The 22,279-nt window shown below is 43.4% G+C and overlaps 1 protein-coding gene across 1 annotated transcript; it reads left to right on the top strand.

The window, feature by feature from the left end:
- The first annotated feature begins 6,195 nt into the window (after positions 1-6,195).
- On the top strand, positions 6,196-11,964 carry gprin1 (G protein regulated inducer of neurite outgrowth 1). Its single transcript, XM_077006137.1, has 2 exons — positions 6,196-6,570; positions 7,185-11,964. The coding sequence occupies exon 2, from the start codon at positions 7,353-7,355 to the stop codon at positions 10,101-10,103; it is 2,751 nt and encodes a 916-aa protein (XP_076862252.1). The 5' UTR covers positions 6,196-6,570; positions 7,185-7,352; the 3' UTR covers positions 10,104-11,964.
- Positions 11,965-22,279: the final 10,315 nt, after the last annotated feature.

The following is a 22,279-nucleotide window of genomic DNA, read 5'->3' as shown; positions in this document are numbered from 1 at the left end:
GGGTTCACAAATCATGAACATCTATGCACAACACGTAGCCAAAAGAACATTAAGAAGTTAAATGATAAATGAGTCAGTCTATCAACATTCATACATTTTACACAACTGCATTCAACTCTGATAAGTTGGTGTATAATAATACAAGTCTGATGTCAACATAATCAGAATTAACCAATTGATATCAGTACTATCAGAGTTAACTACTGATATCAGTACTTACAGCTTCAAATCTATTTGACATTAGTCTATCAACATTCATACATTCATTTATAAATGTAAATAAGCTTTGATAAGATTTATGTTTTTAACAACGCTCTCAATCTCAGAAATCCGAGTCTTCAAATAAGCGTGTGTGATATCTAGCTAACATATGATTATAAAGCTAACATTAGAATGCAGCTGGACTGCAGAACGTAGCATACTGTTGATAGTTAGGAGCCTCTACACGGTGACTCAGCTGATTCCATAGTTCTTCTATGGGATTCAGGTCTGGAGAACGTGCAGGCTCCATGTGAGGTACCCCAGGCTTGTCACTATACCATTAACAAAGTGTAGGGCAGTTCTGTATTGACTAGACACACTTGCCCACACTGTAACTCCACCACCACTACCAAAGGCTCGTCTGGTGACAGCAGTGGCTGATGTAGAGGGCTCTCCTTGACGTCTCCAACGTCATTGGCGGCCATTATTTCTGCTCAGAAATAATGGCGTCTGAACCTGTGTCTGTGCCTGCGGTGTAGTCAGGTACCCTTGCAGGTCGTCTAGCCCACAGACTCTGATGTAAACATTGAATGGTCATGACATGACACTCACCTCCCTTAAATGTGCCTGGAGTTGTGTGGCATTCATCATCCGGTTCCGCAGGGCACTTTTCACAATGAAACGGTCATCAGTGTGGGATGTGGTCACAGGACGTGCACGTCTAAGACTTTCTGACTCTTCCAGTCTGTATCTCTGTTGAAACCTGCTGATGACACTCTGTGTCACTCTAAGCTCAGTGGCCACTTCAGTCTGAGAACATCCTGTTTGAAGCTTGTAGCTCAGTTAATAGGTGTCGTCTTGGTCTCATGAAGTCAACATGTGAACAGCATGATGATGAGGACTGTTGAAATACCGATTCTAATTGAACCAGGAAATGTATCGGTCGATTGAATGTATCAAATACCTTTTGTGAATTTTGCAATTAAGCTTCTTGTTAGACAACAGCAAGATGTGTAAAAGTACTGAAACACTGAACAGTTGGACATGTGCATTCAAAAGTTCAGAGGTCACAAAGAGTACATTTTAAGTTCATCCTGAAATTTCACCTGAAAGCCAGATATCCCTGCTTGTGAGTAGCATATATTTACTGTGCACTGAAATGAACCTTTTTCATCTTTTTTTCATCTGGACCTTCTTTTTGAGCATGTGACCTTAATACATAAAGACCAAAACACTCTTGCCAAATGCAACACGACAGCTCTGACGTCTGAATAACATGGTGATTCACAGCAGGAGGACACTGTAGTTCAAGTAATATTTTTCTTTTTAACTTTCTTTCAGACAAACAAATCTTACATTTTGCAGCTTTAACTTCTATATGTTAATAGTCAGTGTGTGTTGTTTTTTATAGCAGTCTTGCTTCCAATAGGGTGCAGAATGCAGGCGGCAGGAAGGAGCAGAGACACATCTGGACAACAACAAACGTGCCCACTTGGACATCTAACCAAAGAGGCGTTTGACCGTTGGTAATATATCAAAACAAACTGCCAGGTTTGTGTAAATGATTAAATCAGCCCATTATACCTGATACTTTTCTTATGGCCGTTAGGTGGTGCTATTGTTCTTAGTTCCACAGAAATAAAAAATCCACTTCGCGGAGTTTCTTAAAAGCAAATAAGACAACATAGATGGCAAGAATAATATATATTCTTCATCCATCCATCCATTATCTGAACCGCTTAATCCCGCTAGTCGGGGTCACGGGGGGGCTGGAGCCAATCCCAGCATCTCCGGGCGAAGGCAGGGTACACCATGGGCAGGTCGCCAGTCCACCGCATGGCCAACACACACGCACGCACTCACACCTACGGGCAATTTAGAGTGATCAATCAACCTAACACGCATGTCTTTGGACTGTGGGAGGAAACCGGAGTACCCGGAGGACACCCATGCAGGCACAGGGAGAACATGCAAACTCCACACAGAGCAGCCCAGACCGAGAATCAAACCCAGACCGCCTTGCTGTGAGGCGACAGTGCTAACCACCACACCACCGTGCCGCCCATATATTCTTGATGATGATGTAATATGATAATGTGTTTATGCTGATTCATTAATTAGATGAAGGGAAGGGAGGACATAGACCCGGTTGGCCCATTTATATCAGCCACCCCTGCTAACAACAGATAAATATGTTGGTTTTGGGGAGGGTTGGTATGTGACATCTGTTTTTTGAGTCTTATCTAAACTTAGACTTGTGTGGGGTGTCATCATGATGGTGATCTGTCATGAGTGAGTTGTCATTCACATGAATAATATCAACAGATAAAAGATGTTGGTGTTTGTGTGTGTGTGTGTGTGTGTGTGTGTGTGTGTGTGTGTGTGTGTGTGTGTGTGTGTGTGTGTGTGTGTGTGTGTGTGTGTGTGTGTGTGTGTGTGTGTGTGTGTGTGTGTCTGTCTGTCTCTGTGTGTCTCTGTGTGTGTCTGTGTGTGTCTGTGTGTGTGGGAGAGAATCTGAAGAAGATTCCAGGTGAGCAACTGCAGTGTACTGTAGTAAGACATGGAGAAATTCAAAGTTGTAGTGAGGTGCATGAAGTCTCCATAGTAACGGTGTTTCAGACAGGTCCTTCATCAACTTTGCAAGTGAAGCACTTCTGAACCTGAAGGAAGAGGAACCAATTAATATTAGAAAAATATGTCTGAATGAACAACGTGTTCTTAGCACGGATGTGCTGCAACAGCAGACAGGGAAACAGAACGACGAGACTCCAGGGGTCAAAGCTTATGAACATGTAATCAGTGAGTAAAGGAAACTCCTGGTCAGATTAATTCAGTTTTCTGTTGCCAACCAAGTCCATTCCTTCACAGAGGCAGTGCACCATGTGGCAGGACTTTTTCGACAGGACAAATCACCATGCCATAAGGATCCTGTAGTCATGGACTGTTTCCAGGGCCTTCACAATCCCCAGATCTTAATCCTATGTGAGGTAGAACAGGCAGTTCAGAAAGTCACTTCCTCAATCTCATTTGCGACAACTGTGAGAAACTGTCCTGTCTGAACGGACCAATCAGATTCCTGCAGATTGATTTCACCACCAGATTCCAGTGGAATCTGTGCCACAATGGCTGCAGTTCTGAAAGCCAAAGGACATCACACTACTAGATGGGTTTCTATTAATTGGCCTTTTAGTGCATATAGTACATAGACAAAAGTATTGGGACACTTACAAATGACATCTACAGGATGTTTTTGGACATCATGTTGTAAATCCATAATACAGATAGGCATTAAGAAAAAAGGACCTTCAGACTGTTCCCACAAAGTTGGAGGCACACAGCTGCCCAAAATGTCTTGGTATGCTGAAGCATTAAGATTTCCCTTCACTGGAACTTGGAAGCCCATGCCATCTCGTAGTCAGCACAATGCAGTCAGTCAGGTAACTTTCTGGGGTCCACCAATCCCAGACCAGACCCAGATGGAGAAGTGTGACTGGTCAGTCCACACAACACTTTTCTACTGCTCTAGAGTCCAGAGGCACGGTGCTTTACACCACTTCATCCAACACTTGACACTGTGCTTGGTGATGTAAGGCTGCTCACCCATGGACATCCCTGCCATGAAGATCTCTGCACAGTTTCTGTGCTGCTGTTAATGCCACAGGACGCTTGGAACGGTGTAATTATTAAGTCAGAGCACTGGCAACTTTTACCCACTATGCACCTCAGCAGCATAGTGTACAGAGTAGCAGCCCAACTCTGTAACTTTACAGGGCGTGCCGCTCTGTAACCGAGTCATTGTGGTTCCTAAACTGTTTTTCATAATATCACTCACACTTAATTGTAGAATATCTAGAAAGACATTTCACAAAACAAGTACATAAACAAGACAAACAAGAACAGAGCAAGAGAGAGTCTAATGAACCACCGGAAACTGGAAAAAACCAAATAAGGTGATATGAACCTTATATGAACCACTGAACTATTTCAACAAAGCAAATTGAGAAACCAGTGAGATAGTGAGAGTGAGAGAGAGGCTGAGAGAGAGAAAGAGAAAGACAGAGAGGGAAAGTCAGAGAGTGAGAGAGATGAAGAGAGAGATACAAAATATCTAGTGTGCTCAGAGTTGGATTAAAGCAGATTATGCTCTTCTGTCAAGGCAAGTCTCCATTTGCTTAGGTGAAAAGAGAGATGCAAAGCTGCACTTCTGCTAGCAAGCTGTACAGGCCCGTCTGCCATGTTCTTTAGATAAAAACAACACTCTCTGGGGAATCCAATGTAGCATGTCCCAAAAAGAATCAACCAACACTGCTTGTATGCTGGAAGGAGCACCTGAAGGAGGGTTGAAACACACTAACCTGTGCCATGAAGCTGCAGCCATGTCGTGGCAAACCAAGTCCGTCTATAACCTTCTCTAATTACCCATCCCAGTTTTTATTTCTGTTCAGTTAATCTATCACCCCAAAACACACCCAAATATTTAAAACCATTCCTAACCCAGCTGGAACCCTGTGGTAACCAGGGTGATGCACCTCGCCAGCTTACAACCTGCAATACCTCACTTTTATTCCAATTAACCTTGGCAGAAGAAAGTTCACTAAACGTTCCACTGTGTTAAGTAAATTATCAACATCAGCTTGGGTTTTACGTATCACTTCATCAGCAGCATAGGCAGACAGTGAAATAGGTGAATTGAGCTCAGAATCTGACCAGAAATAATCCTCCTTAACCTGTATAAGAGAGGTTCTATGGCTAAGGCATATACCAACCCCTGATAAGGCACGCCCCTTCCGTATTCCCCTCAGAACCTTAAGGAGAGAGGGAGACAGAGAGCACACACACACACACCCTCCACACACACACACCCTCCAAGGCATAACACAGTAAGCTTATACTGTATCAACACAGGCGATAACAAGCAAGTGATGGTAAATACATGGACTTTGTGTAAAAGTAGTTTTTTAGTTTTTAGGACATTATTCATTAGATATATATAAACTACTGATTAAAAGGCAATTGCATTCAGCTCTTTGAGGAAGTTGCAGGTGAAGGTGAAGGATGAAGCACCTTCAGATGAAGTGCGAGAGAGTGGTGAGATGCATTATTAAGGTTTAAATTATGGCTAGTAACGAGTCCAGCGGTCCATACGTCAAGTAGAAAATAGAATAGCCAAGCTCAATGGGGAACTGGACACACATCTCCTCAGTGGTCGTTTCACTGCATACAATTTCTGGCTTGGCTTCCACCTTCTCCTTTCTCTTCCTCTCTCTCTCCCTTTCTCTCGTCTTTTTCCCTCTTCCCTCCCACACATCCCCAGCCTCCACATCCTTCATTCTTTGCATATCCTCATCCTCTCTTTTATCTTTCCAGCAACCACTGATGGGAGCTCACACCTGGTTCCTTGACCCTACATGACATGTATTTTCCTCAAGCTTCCATAAACCCTCACCCCCACCTGCAACCCCATCCCTACCTGCCACCTGCACCTCACCCACACACCACCCACCCTCTGACTGCCCTCACCATCAACCCCACCCCCATGCCCAACATTACTACCACACTCTATCTGCACAGTCTGTTGCTAAGCAACAGATTTCTGTGGGAACATGCTACTGGCAAGTGCCAAGGAATTGCTAGTGAGGAGAGAGAAGTTCTTCCTGTCGCCAGTTTTAGGCTAACGCTGACAGAAAGCCATACAGAAGCACAAAAAAAAGAGGTCTTTTGACATTTTGTCAACGTGAACAAAAATACAGACCAGTTAGTCTAAAAATCTCGATTTAAAATCTTGATTTCAGAGAAAATCTAGATTTAAAATCTTGATTTAAAAGGTTGATGTAACACATTTCCAGCAGGTTTTTTCACAAGATCAGCCCAATTGTAACACAAGAATCCTCCACCTCACCAACACTGCAGTTTTAACACATTAAGTTGTTCTGGTTTTATTTACTAATTAAAATCACAGCTCGTGACTGCTACGCTGCTTAGCACACTGCGCATCAGAGTGCACGTACCCCACTGGGTATCTGTATGTGGTATTACCACAGCTCCTGTATCCCTGTGAATGCTGGGTATTAATCATCGCCATTTGCTACTGATTAAAGAGCTGAAGAGACATTGTCATCGCATTACCACTCACTGCCAGCTTGAACCTAGTTTCCAGGGTAACAGAAAATCAGAAGCTTTCAGCCCTCACTGAAATCCAAGGATCTCCGTCTACAGCAGAGAGTCCAGAGTCTTCTAGAAAACAAACACGGTATTTTCAGTCTAGGATCCCCAGCATCCAGGAGGAGGAGAAACAGTTTGGAAAACAGGGCAGGATTCAGTGGATGTGGACCATATTTTACAAAGGGTGGGAAAACAAACAGTTGTGTGGTATGTATTTACTTACAAAGGCTTGTGTTGTTTACAGTACATGCAACTCTCATCCTGTCTGCATGTACCATCGGGGCTGTGTTGTTGCTAAGCAGTGCTTGGAGTTGCATGTGCATGAATGATATTGATTCAGAAGTGAAATATAAGACATTCCTCTGTATTTGATAGTGCAGGAGAGCAAGTACATGCCAGAGTTGTAAGTGCATGCTGATTGGGGAAATTAATGAGTCAATTATAAAAAAAATGTTGTTGTATGCATTTCATATCTATTTTTGCATTTTGTACACAATGTTCCCAACCTTAAACGGCACGTGTTTCTCACGATGTATCTCTAGGACAAAAGTGTGCCTATGCAAAATGAATTAGTAACACAAAATAATTGTAATCATTTTTCTTTTTGTTCTATTGTTCTATTCTATGTGTTGTAAATCATCTTTCACTCACAGTATTTCCATAATGTTTTCTATGTGTCTTTTTGCTTGAATTTCCATACCATTAAATTAAAGGATTTTGTATTATTTGAAAAGCTCAATTTCTATATATGTTCAATGATCAGCAATTGAGTAATTAAATTGATATTGAATTGACTGATGTATTTTTTTCTTTTTTTTCAGCCAATGTGTTTTAAAAACAAAAAACACAAAAATATGGAGATCGTTACCTCCACATGAATGGAGGGTCCTGGTCTGACCCACAGTGGAGTTTGGAAAATTTGCTCAGGGATTAGTGCCGTTTTAAATGACAACCATAAAATCTAATCTTGTGTAACCCGTGTGAACGCCATGGTAGACACCAAGCCGATGGACGCCTGTGAACACACAGGAACAGCAGTCCAGGAGGACATCCCCTCCATCACCCAGACCGCAACAGCCAAAGGGGACCAACTTCACTCAGTGGCCCCACAAGTGCCAGTGTTGGTGGACTGTTTGACCTCTGAACCCGCACGAGGTCACGATGGCGCAATTCAGTGTGACCTACTCAGAGACGATGGAGGTAGCGGCCTTTCAGGTGGAGGTCTCACACGAAGAGAACGCTACACCACCAACATACAACAGGCCAGCCAAGAAATAACCATCCTGGTAACCAGTCATGAGTCACCAGAGATGGAGATGGAGCTGGAAGTGGCAGAAAATGTTGACAGCTCCAGCAGTGTTGACTCTGCGACTTCAGCCGAGCGTGGAGACACAGCTGAAGAGGACAGTTTGGACGCCTCTGCAGTTGTGGCAGACTTAATCAAGCTCAGTCAGATGCAAGAAACCAGTATAACCAGTAACACTTCAGCCAATAACAGCAGTAGCTCAAACGAACATGAATTACCAAAGACTGACAGATGCACAGAAACTCATACTGAACAAGTTCAGACTAACAGTCAACAAATTACACATGCAACCACCCCAGAGGGGATGGAGGCAAGTTCCACCAGCAGTTCTGCAAACATCAAACCCAGATCGGAGCACATAATATACCCTGACCCAAAGAATCAGCAGGGGTCAGAAAGGACGGAGAACAGCGCAGCACTGAAGCAAACAGAACCTTCAGAACATAGGGACGTACGCCAGCTATTACAGGGAGGGGAAGAGCCCCCAACTGGGCAACATGTTCAAACACAGGTCAGCCTGGAGGTGATGTACCAGTCAGTAGCTACCAGTCCCATGACCCCTCCAGAAGGTTCCGCTGCTTTCTTCTTCCAGTACTCTCTGAGCAAGCTGGGATGCAGTGGAGAAGCACCCGAACTACAGCCAGAGACTCGTTCAGTTGCTATAGCTCCCATGACTCCTGTAGCAACAAGAACGCCCGACACATATGTGGAGACTCAGTCAGTTGCCACAGACCCCATGACGCCCATAGCAACAAGTGCACCTGAACTTCAAGTAGACACTCGTTCGATTGGTACAGCTCCCATGACGCCCATAGCAACAAAATCACCTGAGCTACAGGTAGATACTCGTTCATTTGGTACAGCTCCCATGACGCCCATAGCAACAAAGTCACCTGAGCTACAGGTAGATACTCGATCGTTTGGTACAGCTCCCATGACGCCCATAGCAACAAAGTCACCTGAGCTACAGGTAGATACTCGTTCATTTGGTACAGCTCCCATGACGCCCATAGCAACAAAGTCACCTGAGCTACAGGTAGACATTCGTTCGTTTGGTACAGCTCCCATGACGCCCATAGCAACGAAGTCACCTGAGCTACAGGTAGATACTCGTTCGTTTGGTACAGCTCCCATGACGCCCATAGCAACAAAGTCACCTGAGTTACAGGTAGATACTCGTTCGTTTGGTACAGCTCCCATGACGCCCATAGCAACAAAATCACCTGAGCTACAGGTAGACACTCGTTCGTTTGGTACAGCTCCTATGACACCCATAGCAACAACAGCACCTGAACTACAGGTAGAGACTCGTTCAGTTGCCACGGCTCCTATGACTCCCATAGCAACAACTGCACCTGAGCTACAGGTAGAGACTCGATCGGTTGCCACAGCTCCCATGACACCCATAGCAACAACTGCACCTGAACTACAAGTAGAGACTCGATCGGTTGCCACAGCTCCTATGACACCCATAGTAACAAGTGCACCCGAGTTACAGGTAGACACTTGTACAGTTGCCACGGCTCCCATGACACCCATAGCATCAAGGGCACCTGACTTACATGTAGACACTCGTTCAGTTGCCACGGCTCCTATGACACCAATAACAACAAGTGCACCCGAACTACAGGTGGAAACTCGCTCGGTTGGCACGGCTCCCATGACACCCATAGCAACAAGGGCACCTGGCTTACAGGTGGAGACTCGTTCAGTTGCCACGGCTCCCATGACACCCAGAGCAACAAGAGCACCTGACTTACAGGTGGAGACTCGTTCAATTGCCACGGCTCCCATGACTCCGACAGCAACAAGAGCACCTGAGTTGCAGGTAGAAACCCGTTCAATTGGCACAGCTCCAATGACACCCATAGCAACAAGTGCACCTGACCTACAGGTAGAACAGCAGGTGCGGCCTCATTCAGTCACCAAAGGTGCTGTGAGTCCCATATCCTTCAGCTCATCTGAACTCATCCCAAAGTCCGAACCACGGGTGGAGGCGGGTCCGGACACAGTACCAGAACCCGAACCACGGCCGGAGACGGGCCCGGACGAGCCCCAAGAGCCCATTCGGGAAGTGAGCTGGGATGAGAAAGGGATGACCTGGGAAGTGTATGGGGCCGTGGTGGAAGTAACCGTTCTGGGCACCGCCATCCAGAAACACCTTGAGAAACGGGTGAAGAAGCAAAGGGATCCACCTGCACCCTCACTGGCGGTGACTCCACCTACAAACACCATGGAGACCACCACTCCCATCCGGTCTAGCCCACCGGCAACAGCAGCATCCAGCCGGCGCAGTTCAGCCAGGGGAAGCCGGAAGAAAGAGGAAGGGCGATCTAGCAGGGGCAGACGCCGGCGAAACCCCTTCCGCCTCTTTTTCAGGAACGTGCGGGGGCCCAGCTGCTGTTCTCAGGCACGATCTGAGGAGAGACACTGAAGCCACAGCGCTTCAAGACAGGTACAGTTACAGCAGTGGGCCTGACCGCAAAACAATTATATTGTAGGTTCAGAACACTGACAAGATCTTTCCAATTATATGTCTTCTGCAGTTGTAGCCATGGGTCCTGTCCAGTGAAACGATCGGTCCAGTGTTCAGGGTCCCTCTTAATGGTTAACTCACCCCGGTGGCAGGGCTCGATTCGTTTTCCTGGGGTTTCTTGTAGAGGCCACAGAGTTATAAATAACTCAGAGAGCCATGGCTGGGACAGAGCGAACCTGTTCTCAATGAAGTCTGCTGTTCAGATCACCTCTGACAAGTTGATGAGGCAGCACCGAGTGTGATGAACTTCCGCTTACCCTCCAACGCTGGTAGTGCAATACAGCTGTGACTGGAATAACAAGAGCACTACACGTGTACGTATCTATGTTTTACTAGTTAGATAACATTTGCATATATATACACCAAGAGCACAGACAATCCTACTTGATATCCTGTTTTTTGCTCATTGGCTTTTATTTTCATTGTGCTTGATCCTCTGTCAGAACCACAAAATGTGAAATCTCAATTGCCCTTTATGTGTTTTATTTGACTTTCTTCTTCTGTACACTCAATACTAACAGCTGAGATTCACTCGAGAATGTATTTTGAAGCGTGTGTGTGTGTCTTAAAGTGCACACAGAGGTACACTTGGAGGCCAAACTGACTTTTGTGCTTTTGAAAATGTTCCTTTACAGACATTATAGATCAGTTATTAGTGGATATGGACTATATGCCAAGAACTGAATCTAAAGCAAGACTATTCTAGATTCTGAGTCAAAGGCCAGGCTGATTCTAGAATCCTTCAGAGGTTCTAGAGGTTCTAAGGCAAAGTTGAGCATGGTTTTGTGTGCTTTCTCAGTACAAGTTTATGTATCTTTTGGTATCATTTCAGTGGATTCATCCTGTTTCTGTGGTCCAGCAGTGTAACCTGCAGTCACAACAGGCCTTATCACTTGCTATGTTTTGTGCTTGTAAAGTGAGACTGTAAAGTGAAACCCGCTATATTTATAAATGTTTTAAAATTAAATAATGTTGGACACCACGTTTGTCCTATAAAGTTTATTAAACAAGTTGGTTGTTATGACAGACTCATCGTAGACATCATGTAGACATCACAAGCTCCTGAGATGCTGATTAGCACGTTAAGAACTACTTACTCTGAACTGACATTAGTTTTTATGGTCTATCACTGATTAATTAATGATACACATTTGAACAAACATTTGCAATCAGTGACTGGTGTTACTCGCAAGCTTCCTTTACCAGGAGCAAATTATACATTTTACATAGTTTCCTAAATTAAAGAGAATACACTTGAAATTTGTGCATGGGTAGTTTGTAAGGAAAATGGGGGAGTCATGGCCTGGCGGTTAGGGAACTGGTCTTGTGACCGGAGGGTTGTGGGTTCAATTCCCAGACAGGCCATGACTGAGGTGCCCTTGAGCAAGGCACCTAACCCCAACTGCTCCCCGGGCGCCAGGGCTAGGGCTGCCCACCGCTCTGGGCACGTGTGATCCACAGCCCCCTAGTAACCACTAGTGTGTGTGTGTGTGTTCTGACTGCACAGATGGGTTAAAAGCGGAGGACAAATTTCGATTGGGGTGTAAAAATCACAATTGACAAAATATGGCACATTAATGAGGGTTTCTGGCCCACCACTGCCCCCTACAGGGCATGATATATTCAGCGTTTCCTCCAGGTCTTGCACAATTGCACACATTTACAAACATTTGAACAGACTCGCACTCAAACATACAGTGATGACAGACACTCATAACTCACTGAATTTGCACATGAGGATCCCGTCAGTAAACTTGAATAAAATTAAATACCACAGGTTAAGATAGACTGCAAAAAAGTATTGCCAAATGTGCCAACCGAAAAAAAGCTAATTATATATATATATATATATATATATATATATATATATATATATATATATATATATAGGCCTATATATAGGCCTAAACGAAGGCGATAATTTAGATTAATTACCTAGCGTGCTGTCTGCAGTATCATTTCATTAATACAATAGTAGCAGTATCAGCATTATGCAGAGAACCCACCTCGTGCATGGTGAGTTTGTACAGACAGCACATTTCTACCACTTGTCACGATGGCACCGGTGGGCGGGGGGGCTCTTCAGAAGCAGTGCACGGTGCAGCGTGTACCGAACTTCAGGCCTTCTGACTCCACTCATCTGGTCCTTAGCAAAGCGCTCCGACAGCTCCTTCGGGGCTGCTGCAGTGCGTGGGAGGAAGGGGGGGGGGGGGGTACTGGGGGTACTCACAACTGCGCAGCTATATGGAAACACAGCTGAATTATTTATTTAAAATAAAACAGTTGTTCCGATATGTGAGGATTTTTGTGAGGGCACGATATATTATTCTGCTCATTTTAAATCAGGTACACACCATCCTTTATAAACGCTGCGTTTAAATAGCTACAAACGTGTCTAGTGGTGTTAAGCGGCTCTTGGATCCCCTCGAGCCAACTCGTCCTTACGTCCCGAGAGAGCTCGTGCGCGACCGTTATTTGGTCCGGCACGTGACCCAGGCTTACCGCTAAATCTCTAGCTAGCAGGATCTTACAAAATTCCACATGTGCAAGTGTTGAAACTAATGCCATCTTTTGGGCTTTCAAGAGGTTACAAAGGACTGGTTCTGGAGAAAACTATCCGCCTCATTGTACAGACTGTTTTAAATGAGACGATAACAAACTCCAACACAAGCAGACGGATCTGCGGACGTTTTCAGATTTTTGAAAGAGTGAATTATGTCACGTACCACAGGGAAAAGAACTTGTCGGAGTTGATAATGAACTGATGATTTTAATCAGATTTGAATCAGGTGTGTTGGAGCAGACATGTGACAACCTATTGCGCCCAGGTTAACTGACAGAGACGCTATACTTAAATCATGCCACTAGATGTCACTAGTACTAACAGACATCCTCTGTGTCCTTTTGTACCGAATTGTCCTCATGAACCTTGCAAGCAGGGAACGTCCTGCCAGAATTTATTTGAATATTTGTTATGGTATGTTAAACTATTAGGCTGAACGACCTTAGCTAAACTTTGTAACTTTATACTAATTATACCAATCACACCGATATGTATGCGTCTTTTTCCTAATCATCTTGTGTATTTCAACAGTATTAACGATGTTTGACCTCTGACCTACTGACCTAAGTGTTTGTGAGGATCTCTGGATATGTGCGTCTGCCAAATGACTAGGAGACGTGAGAACGTGGTCCCCCTAATAATTCCTTCTCACACTGCTCATATAAATTGTTCAAATGAAACCTACGCCACTGTGCTATTCTATAAATAAATTAATAAATAATATAGTATAGAAGCGTATGCTGTTTGAAAGTAAGGTACACACTTCAGTTTTGATATTAGAAAATCTTGTCTGAGCTTGTGCATTTGTCTGAGGTCCACGTCAGAAAACCCCAGTTTTCAAATTCAAAGATAACCGGTGAGTAATATGCCTCTCAGATAAAATCAGGAATGACATTTTGTCACTGTATCACATTATATGCATAAGTGAAAAAAGAGTGTGAGAGCCTGTTGAAATATCCACCACTGACAGTCTCTTATGACACATTTAAATTTGTGTCTGCTTCTGTCTGGAAGACCCATACCTACCTACTCATCTGCAATATCTTAAATATCTTAAATGTCCTACAATATCTTAAATGTCTTGTAAGACACAAGGACATTATTTCCAATACCAGAGACTCTAGATTGAAAGTGTAAATCAACCTTGAGAGATTCTAGAATGCCGAAATGTATGTTTTATTTCCACTTCCATAGATTCTAAAGAGTGAAACTGCAAGTCAATTTCCTCACATTCCAGGATAGAACTATAAGTCCATTTCAGGTGATTCTAGAATGGCCTGGCCCTGATCTGACCGGTAAATCCATTCTTTAATCCTGAAGTTTCACACCTGTGCAGAGTGGTGCAACACCATGTTGTAGTGCAGTGTAAACCGTTTCTAACTTTCCAACCTAATCATGGCTTTGGTGACTATTTAAGTGTTAACTGTTACACAGTATATCAAATCAAAGTTTATTTGTATAGCGCTTTTCACAACACATGTTGTCACAAAGCACTTTACAGGATTTACAGGGTTAACAATACTATGGGTCCAGAACCCTAATGAGCAAGCCAAAGGCGACAGTGGCGAGGAAAAACTCCCTATATTGCTACATTGTGTTCTGTTTGTTTAATACAGTACAAGATTATGATTAATATTAATTTGAAATAACAGTTATACATAATACAAGATACTAGTACAAATTAATACCAAACCATCAAGGAACAATTTTGTATCTTGAGATCTTTAAGTGTGCTACATCTGTCTACACCAGTGGTGAACCGTCAGGGCCCTCTACGCCCTCTCAGAGGGCCTAAAATATTCTTTAAATATATATATACAGCCCCGTCGACAGGGGGGGACAACCGGGTCTGTTGTCCCGGGCCCCAGGGCCAGGGGGGCCCATCAAAGAGCCCAGCAATTTATTTTTTATTTAAGTCTATAATTTTTAAATAATCTTGAAATCTTTCATTAATGTAAAATTCTGTACTCAAAATAAGCTCAATGGCTAAAATATATATGTTTTTTTTTACCTATCTGCATATTTTCCATTAAGTGCATACACCCCCGCCTCCCACTGGAAAATGGTTTGATCCAGCACCGACCGTAACCGGCTGGTACCCGCCCAACAGCGGGAAATACAGTGGTGGATAGTTAAAGTAAATACAGAAATCTGGAGCGCAGAAAAGAAAGGAAAACATTTACCTGACGAATTTTAAAGTTGCATTGTGTTCCAGGTTTGGAAAGTGCTGGAATTTAGGCTAAAGTACTTGGAAATGAAATTGTAACTACTTCGTTTCACAACAAATAGCTGTCTGACTGAACAGTTCTCGTGAAGACGTTAAGATTGGGCGGTTTGAAAATAAACATGTGATAAAAAGCGAATTATTTCGAATCATTTCGATTATATGTATAAATATTTAACTTAATTAAGTTTAACGTGCTGGAAAATATTGAAATGGACCTTGAAAGTGACGTACAAGTGCTTGAATTCCATCTTATAAAGGTGTATGAACCCTGCAAACATGACTTTGTTCATTGCGCTGAGGCGCGGCGCGCGCGAAGTTACAAAATGCACGACCTCGCGAATCAACAGCGCGTGAGGCCCTCGCGCACGGGCGGTGCGACTGCGATTACGTCATTTTCGCGCGAACCCTCGCACCGCTCGCGATGCATCAAGTATAAACCAGTCAGCTGTCAGAAACAGCTTTGATGAGTGGCTATATTATATACTATATGACCTAACTCAAGGATTGTCTTCTACAGAGGAAATTCAAATGACGTGCGCGGGGGGGTGCGGGGGGGGGGGGGGGGGGGGCACGTGAAACTTTCTTGTCCCGGGCCCCAGCAAGACTGTCAACGGGCCTGTATATATATATATATATATATATATATATATATATATATATATATATATATATATAATTATCCAATTTTATTTTATCTACTTACACTTTGACAATCGACATCTAAACAATTACAAAAATATAAGCAAATAAATGATTCACCCATGTCTATTCAATCTGTGTTGGAAGGTGAGGGGTTAAGTGGAAGCCTGTGAGCCTGTGTCTCCCCCTATCAGGACTGTGATGCCTCCGCAGAATGTTGGTGATTGGTGGTCCCGCTGTTCATTTACAGATGGCCAGGAAGTTATAATTCAGCGCAATACCAGTTTCAAATGACAGTAAAATTGACAAATCATATCTTCCCTCTTAGTGGGCGGGCTTAACTGTATGATAATTTCCGCCCGCTGTGGCTATGCTAGCTAGCCTTAGCGTACCACCGCTAGCTAGTTTCGATTGCTTCCTTTGATGCCCTCGTGCGCGTCGTTAAATTTTATTTTGTTTGAAACCTTGCTTAAGACGTTATCTAGTACAGATGTTATAGTTTATTGCGTTTCGTCTCAGTTTTTCCTTTATTGCAGTTCATTAGGAGAGGAAACAAAAAATTTTGGTGGGGGAATGGTTTAATGGTTCGCTACTGGTCTACACCCGGAATGACTATGACATGCCAATTTATTTCCTAAAGAAAATAAGGCCACTAGGGGGCAACATACAAGTTACCATCATCAAATATTATATAGTATTATATTATAGCTTTAGACATCAGTTTCTACAATAGGGATGTAAATTAAATTTACAGGATGGTGAGTTTGACATGACTTAGAAGTTCTCTGGACATGACATAAAGGTGTTTTTTTAAGTATGTTTCACATTCATGTTTTAAAACACGTTTTTTATGTAAATTATTTTTTTAGTTCACAGAAACATGATGACATTTTGGTTTGTGATTATTAACCATGTACTTTACTTGCGGTACATAAAGATTATTTATAAGGCCATGCTTGGATTACTGCCCTCGTATATCTGTACCTTAATCACACAGAGGAGTGTTGATGCCTATGGTCTGCGTTCCAATGAACTTTTGCTACTCTCTATTCCCTATGTCCGCACCGAAATTGGAAAAAGGTCCTTCACCTTCTCTGCCCCTTCTTCATGGAACACTTTGCAAAAGGATTGGAAAATTACAGAACTGATCACATTAAAAGACTTTAAAGCCAGACTGAGAGTGGTTGAGACAGCCTCCCTCACATGCACCTGTTTTAGTTAATTTATTTGTAATTTTATTTGTTGGTTGTAAATGTATTGCTGTTGTTACATCTTGGCCAGGAAAAAGAGGTTGTTAATCTCAATGGGATTTTTTCCCTGGTAAAATAAAGATGAAATAAATAAAAAATTAGAAAATTAAGCTGCAAATACCTCAGAATATAACTCGAAATCTCTCAAAATCCATGTATGTATGTATGTATGTATGTCATGTATGGCCCCGCCTCCATCTGTCAGTCATGTCAGTCCTTGTTTTCATGTTCCATGTGCTTTTGATTTACCCTCAATAAATCTGCTTTTCTCAACACATGCATCCACCTCGCAATCGTTGCAGAACGCCCTCGGTGTTACACAGGCTGTGAAGAATCTATGGTTTCTGCCAGGATAAAAATGAATCAGAATGTTCCACTGTATGATGAACTTTAACCTAGTGAAGCAAGGAGAGCCGAGTCTTTGCCCTTCCTGGGTTCAGGGCTACAAGCCTGGGCCTGGTTTTCTGCAAAGCTGTTTTGTGACCTTGTCTATTGTACAAAATATCTGTGCATATAAATTGCCAGTGAGGAACGGAGGCTATTCCTGGAGACAGCCTGAGGCAGGGCAGAGTCGCTAATAAAACGTGACATGACGTGTGTGGTGCAGGCAGTCGTGTAGCGTGCAGAAAACACAGATCTAGCAAAGCCAAGCAGCCTCGGGTACAGCCGATGGTCCCATGGCAAGAGAACCTCGTTTCTGTGCAACAGAAGAAGACCCAGGTGCACTGAAACACAATATTTCACATTTGAAACAAGCTTTGGGCTAGAAGTCATTCACAATTCCTTCATTGGAGAAGGATAAACGTAGATATAAGTTAGTAGTAAATAGAACTACTTCAAAATGGAGTCAAGGAATAACTGACGTTTGTGGAGAAAGCCCATATCTCAAACCTCACCATTATTGCTCCCTATTTATTCTCCCAAACATTCATAGTTTCTCTGTAATGAATTTTGCAGCCCTGCACTTGACCTCTGCTCAGATACTGTGCTCCTCTCTCCACATGTTCAGCAGGGGGTCTGGCTTCTCCTACCTCTACAGGCCTCCCAGAAATCCAGCCCAACCCCCCCACACACACACACACACCCCACACCACCTCTGCTCCAGTTCCTATGGAAGGTCTTACAGAAATGTACTTAAGTAAAGTGGAGTAGACTACTTGAACGCCATTAGGCCTTATAAAGTGAAATCAATGCAAAATGTTTAAAATAAGAAAATATAAAAGGGTTGAAATTTTAAAAGGCATATTTCAGTAAGATAAATATATTATCTTGCTGTTTAATGTAGCTGCTGCAACTTGAGTGGTAGACAGATGTGCTCTGACAATGTTTCTTTTTCTAATAACCTGAATAAATTCATAGTATCAGTTCTTATTACAAAAAGGATTTTAATTGTTTTGCAATACAAACTGTACCTTTTAACTAAACCTGGAAGAACTATGCCAAACTGCAGGTTAAACATAAAACAAATTGAGGCATTTGTCTCAAGCATTATGATCGCATTATGAATTTGTCTCAAGCAGTATTAATGTATTCAAATCTGACATAACGACAACCAAAGGACAGAATGTCTTGGTTTTCTGCAGACACATAGCTCTCCCTCTTGCAGGTTACATGTTCTGACTTGCATAAAAGCTTTCAGAGGTGAGACTTTGTCTGTGTGCTTTTGTGACCTGGATTAGTATTCCTGCGAATGACAGCACTATCTTAAAGAGTGGGAAATCTCCGTCGCTGACCTATCAATCAACATGCAGTAAATATATATACCGCAAAAAAAGGGAACACTAAAATAACACATCCTAGATTAACAAATTAATAAAATAATCCAGTTGAAAATTACACAGTGGAATGTGTTGAGACAAAATAACATTAAAATGATCAATGTAAATCAATACTATTATCCCACGGAGGTCTGGATTTGGGCTCATATTCCAGATCAAAGTGGAAAATCTAATGACAGATTGATTCCACTGCAGTGGAAATTCCTCAAGACAAGTTAAAATGAGGCTCAGTAGTGTGTGTGGCCACATGAGGCCTAGCATTGTCATGCATCAGAAGGAACCCAGGGCCCACTGCACCAGCAAATGGTCTCACAATGGGTCTGAGCATCTCATACCAGTACCTAATGGCAGCACATGGAGGTCTGTGCGGCCCTCCAAAGAAATGCCTCCCCATACTATTACTGACCCGTTGCCAAACTGGTCATGCTGGAGGATGTTGCAGGCAGCAGAACGTTCTCCTGCTGCTGGGTTGTTGCCCTCCTACGGTCCCCACAATGTCTCGTGGTGTGCTGCTCTATGCTCTGGACACTGCTGACAGACACAGCAAACCTTCTTGCCACAGCTCGCACTGATATATAGGTTCATCACACCAGGCAAGATCCCAGATGAAAGCTGTCGAAAGATGCCCCTGAGACAATCCAGCACACAACAGCAGGATGTAAATGGCATGCATAGTATATAGAAACATCTGGTATAGTATATAGAAACATCTAGAGGCTGGAAGTTCAAAGGTCAAAGTAGGTCACACTACCAATGGTAATGGAGAATGACTGAGCTGTGATCCTATGGGAGTTCCAGACACAGACAAAATGGTAATGGCTAACCAACCAGACATAGACACAGGTTGCAACAGTATCTCAAAACTCAAAGCATCCATATCCACACACACACACACACACACACACACACACACACACACACACACACACACACACACACACACAAACACACACACACACACACACTGGTGTTGCTCGTGTAGTAGCATTCCAACAGTCCTTCAGTCATCAGAGACAGTTGTATGTAAGTGTTTCTTTAATAGATCCAAATGAACTTCTTCCCCTTAATAAATATGTATGACATTTAAACCAAAGGACAGATGCTTTCTGGGAGACGGTGTGAGGGACTTTTTGGCTTGCGTTTTTCACTGCTACCACACAGGAGGATAACACCTAATACTGCTATCTCTTCTGAGAAAAAGCCCAGATTAGGATCTAGCACATTACCACTGCCATACCGAGGCACAAATAAAAAAAGCATCTGTTGTTTTATAGTGTGTTTGTGTGAGTGTGTATTTATGTGTGTGTGTGTGTGTGTGTGTGTGTGTGTGTGTGTGTGTGTGTGTGTGTGTGTGTGTGTGTGTGTGTGTGCATATGCGTGCAAGAGGAACAAAAGGAAAAGCAGGTTTATTTGCACAACAGTTTTCACAAACAGTAGCAATTATGAGCATTTATTTATCCTGATCAGAATGAACAGCTATCCCACTTTCAGCTTTGTTGAGTTTCCCTGACATCACTTATTGATCCTAGACAGAAGACACAATCCACAAGCAACACAGTAGCCATTCTGCTTTTCAGGTGGCACCATTACTCAGTTTGTCCATTCTGTTGCAAAATGGAGTTTTCAATATAATCCATGATTTTCTTTTAGGGTTAAACCAAGCTGATAACACACCAAAAATAATTATATTATGGTTCATGGGATCTCTAGTTGTTAAGACACAATCTGTTGAAACCTTTATCTTATTCTGTACATTTTCAGTAAAACTGTTGTGGTCTGAAAACTCCAGGAAAATACATGATACCTTTCAGGTGGCTCCACTTATATAAGCAACTTTGCAAAGGCCACTCAAATGCCACTCAAAGGCCACTCAAATGCCACTCTATGCCAGTCATGATGTATGCCTCATATACTCCAGCTCTCTGGTAAAAAGTAGTGTTTGTCCTTCTCTCTTGTTCTCTGAGGAACTGTTCTTCTTTGTGTTTCTCCTAAGCTTGTTCTTTCTGTGGGACGTTAATCTCTCCTTTCGAGGTGTTTGTCTGTCTGCCTTCTCCAGTCAACCACTCCCACCTCTCTGGTGGTTTAGAGGTTCTTGTCATGGCCTCTGGTATAGCACTAACCCAGGTCTGGCTAGCTGAGTGGGTGTGTCTTCATTAGACTCTTTCATTTCTTGTGAATGTGATTGAGGTTTGGTCCATCTGTAAGTCCATCTTGCTTGGTTGGGTGAGCCACCAGCATGGAAATAAAATCAGAACTAATACGAAAGGTGTTACTGAGAGCCGAATGAAGGTCTGGACACATTGTTGAATAATTGAAACCATAGGTGTTGAAAAAAACACAGAATCCCAATGTAACATGGGGAATGAGAAATGACAATGCCCCTAATGTAATCGTTTAAGACTTATAGCCTTATAGATTCCTACTCGGATCAAGCCATGAACTGGAGCATAAAATGCTTGTAAAGGGGGATCTTCATTGATAATGTGTGCTGAAAGGCTAATTAAAATACCCTAGTCAGTCAATGACTACAGGACACTAACCAGTCCATGATTACAGGACCCTAACCAGTCCAAGACTACAGGACACTAACCAGTCCATGACTACAGGACCCTAACCAGTCTATGACTGCAGGACCCTAACCAGTCCAAGACTACAGGACACTAACCAGTCCATGACTACAGGACCCTAACCAGTCCAAGACAACAGGACACTAACCAGTCAATGACTACAGGACACTAACCAATCGATGACTACAGGACTCTAACCAGTCCATGACTACAGGACCTTAACTAGTTCATGAGTACAAGGCCCTAACCAGTCCATGACTACAAGGCCCTAACCAGTCCATGACTACAGGACCCTAACTAGTTCATGACTACAAGGCCCTAACCAGTCCATGACTACAGGACTCTAACTAGTTCATGACTACAAGGCCCTAACCAGTCCATGACTACAGGACTCTAGTTCATGACTACAAGGCCCTAACCAGTCCATGACTACAGGACTCTAACTAGTTCATGACTACAAGGCTCTAACCAGTCCATGACTACAGGACCCTAACTAGTTCGTGACTACAAGGCCCTAACCAGTCCATGACTACAGGACCCTAACTAGTTCATGACTACAAGGCCCTAACCAGTCCATGACTACAGGACTCTAACCAGTCCATGACTACAGGACTCTAACTAGTTCATGACTACAAGTAGGGTGACCAAACGTCTGTATTTCCCGGGACATGTCCTGGGGGGGGGGGGGGGGGGGGGGGGGGGGGGGGGTTGGTTGCTAACGTAAGTTGTTGAGCGGGGGGGGGTGGCGAATGTAAGTTGTCGAGCGGGGGTGGCAAACATAACACTCGGAGTGTTTTTTCAATAGCCCTGAAATAAATGCTCCGGTTTTTTTTGGTCCGTATCCACTTAATGAGATTGGGTCCGCGGTCCGCCAGTTGAGTACCGCGGCCCGCCAGTTGAGTACCCCTGCACTGCAAGGCCCTAACCAGTCCATGACTACAGGACTCTAACCCTAACCCTCCTGACAGAGTAAACAGCTGCCATGAAGGGATGAACTTGGTCAGCCACAGTGCTTAGGTGAGCCCTGCTGTCGTCTGCTGTTAGAACTCC

The sequence above is a fragment of the Brachyhypopomus gauderio genome, chromosome 5, assembly GCF_052324685.1.
Source record: "Brachyhypopomus gauderio isolate BG-103 chromosome 5, BGAUD_0.2, whole genome shotgun sequence".
NCBI lineage: Eukaryota > Metazoa > Chordata > Actinopteri > Gymnotiformes > Hypopomidae > Brachyhypopomus > Brachyhypopomus gauderio.
This window is presented reverse-complemented; position numbering and strand designations above follow the sequence as displayed.

Bases quoted from the DNA above. Each gene is read 5' to 3' on its own strand.
- gprin1 (XM_077006137.1), top strand. From the start codon at position 7,353: ATGGTAGACACCAAGCCGATGGACGCCTGTGAACACACAGGAACAGCA.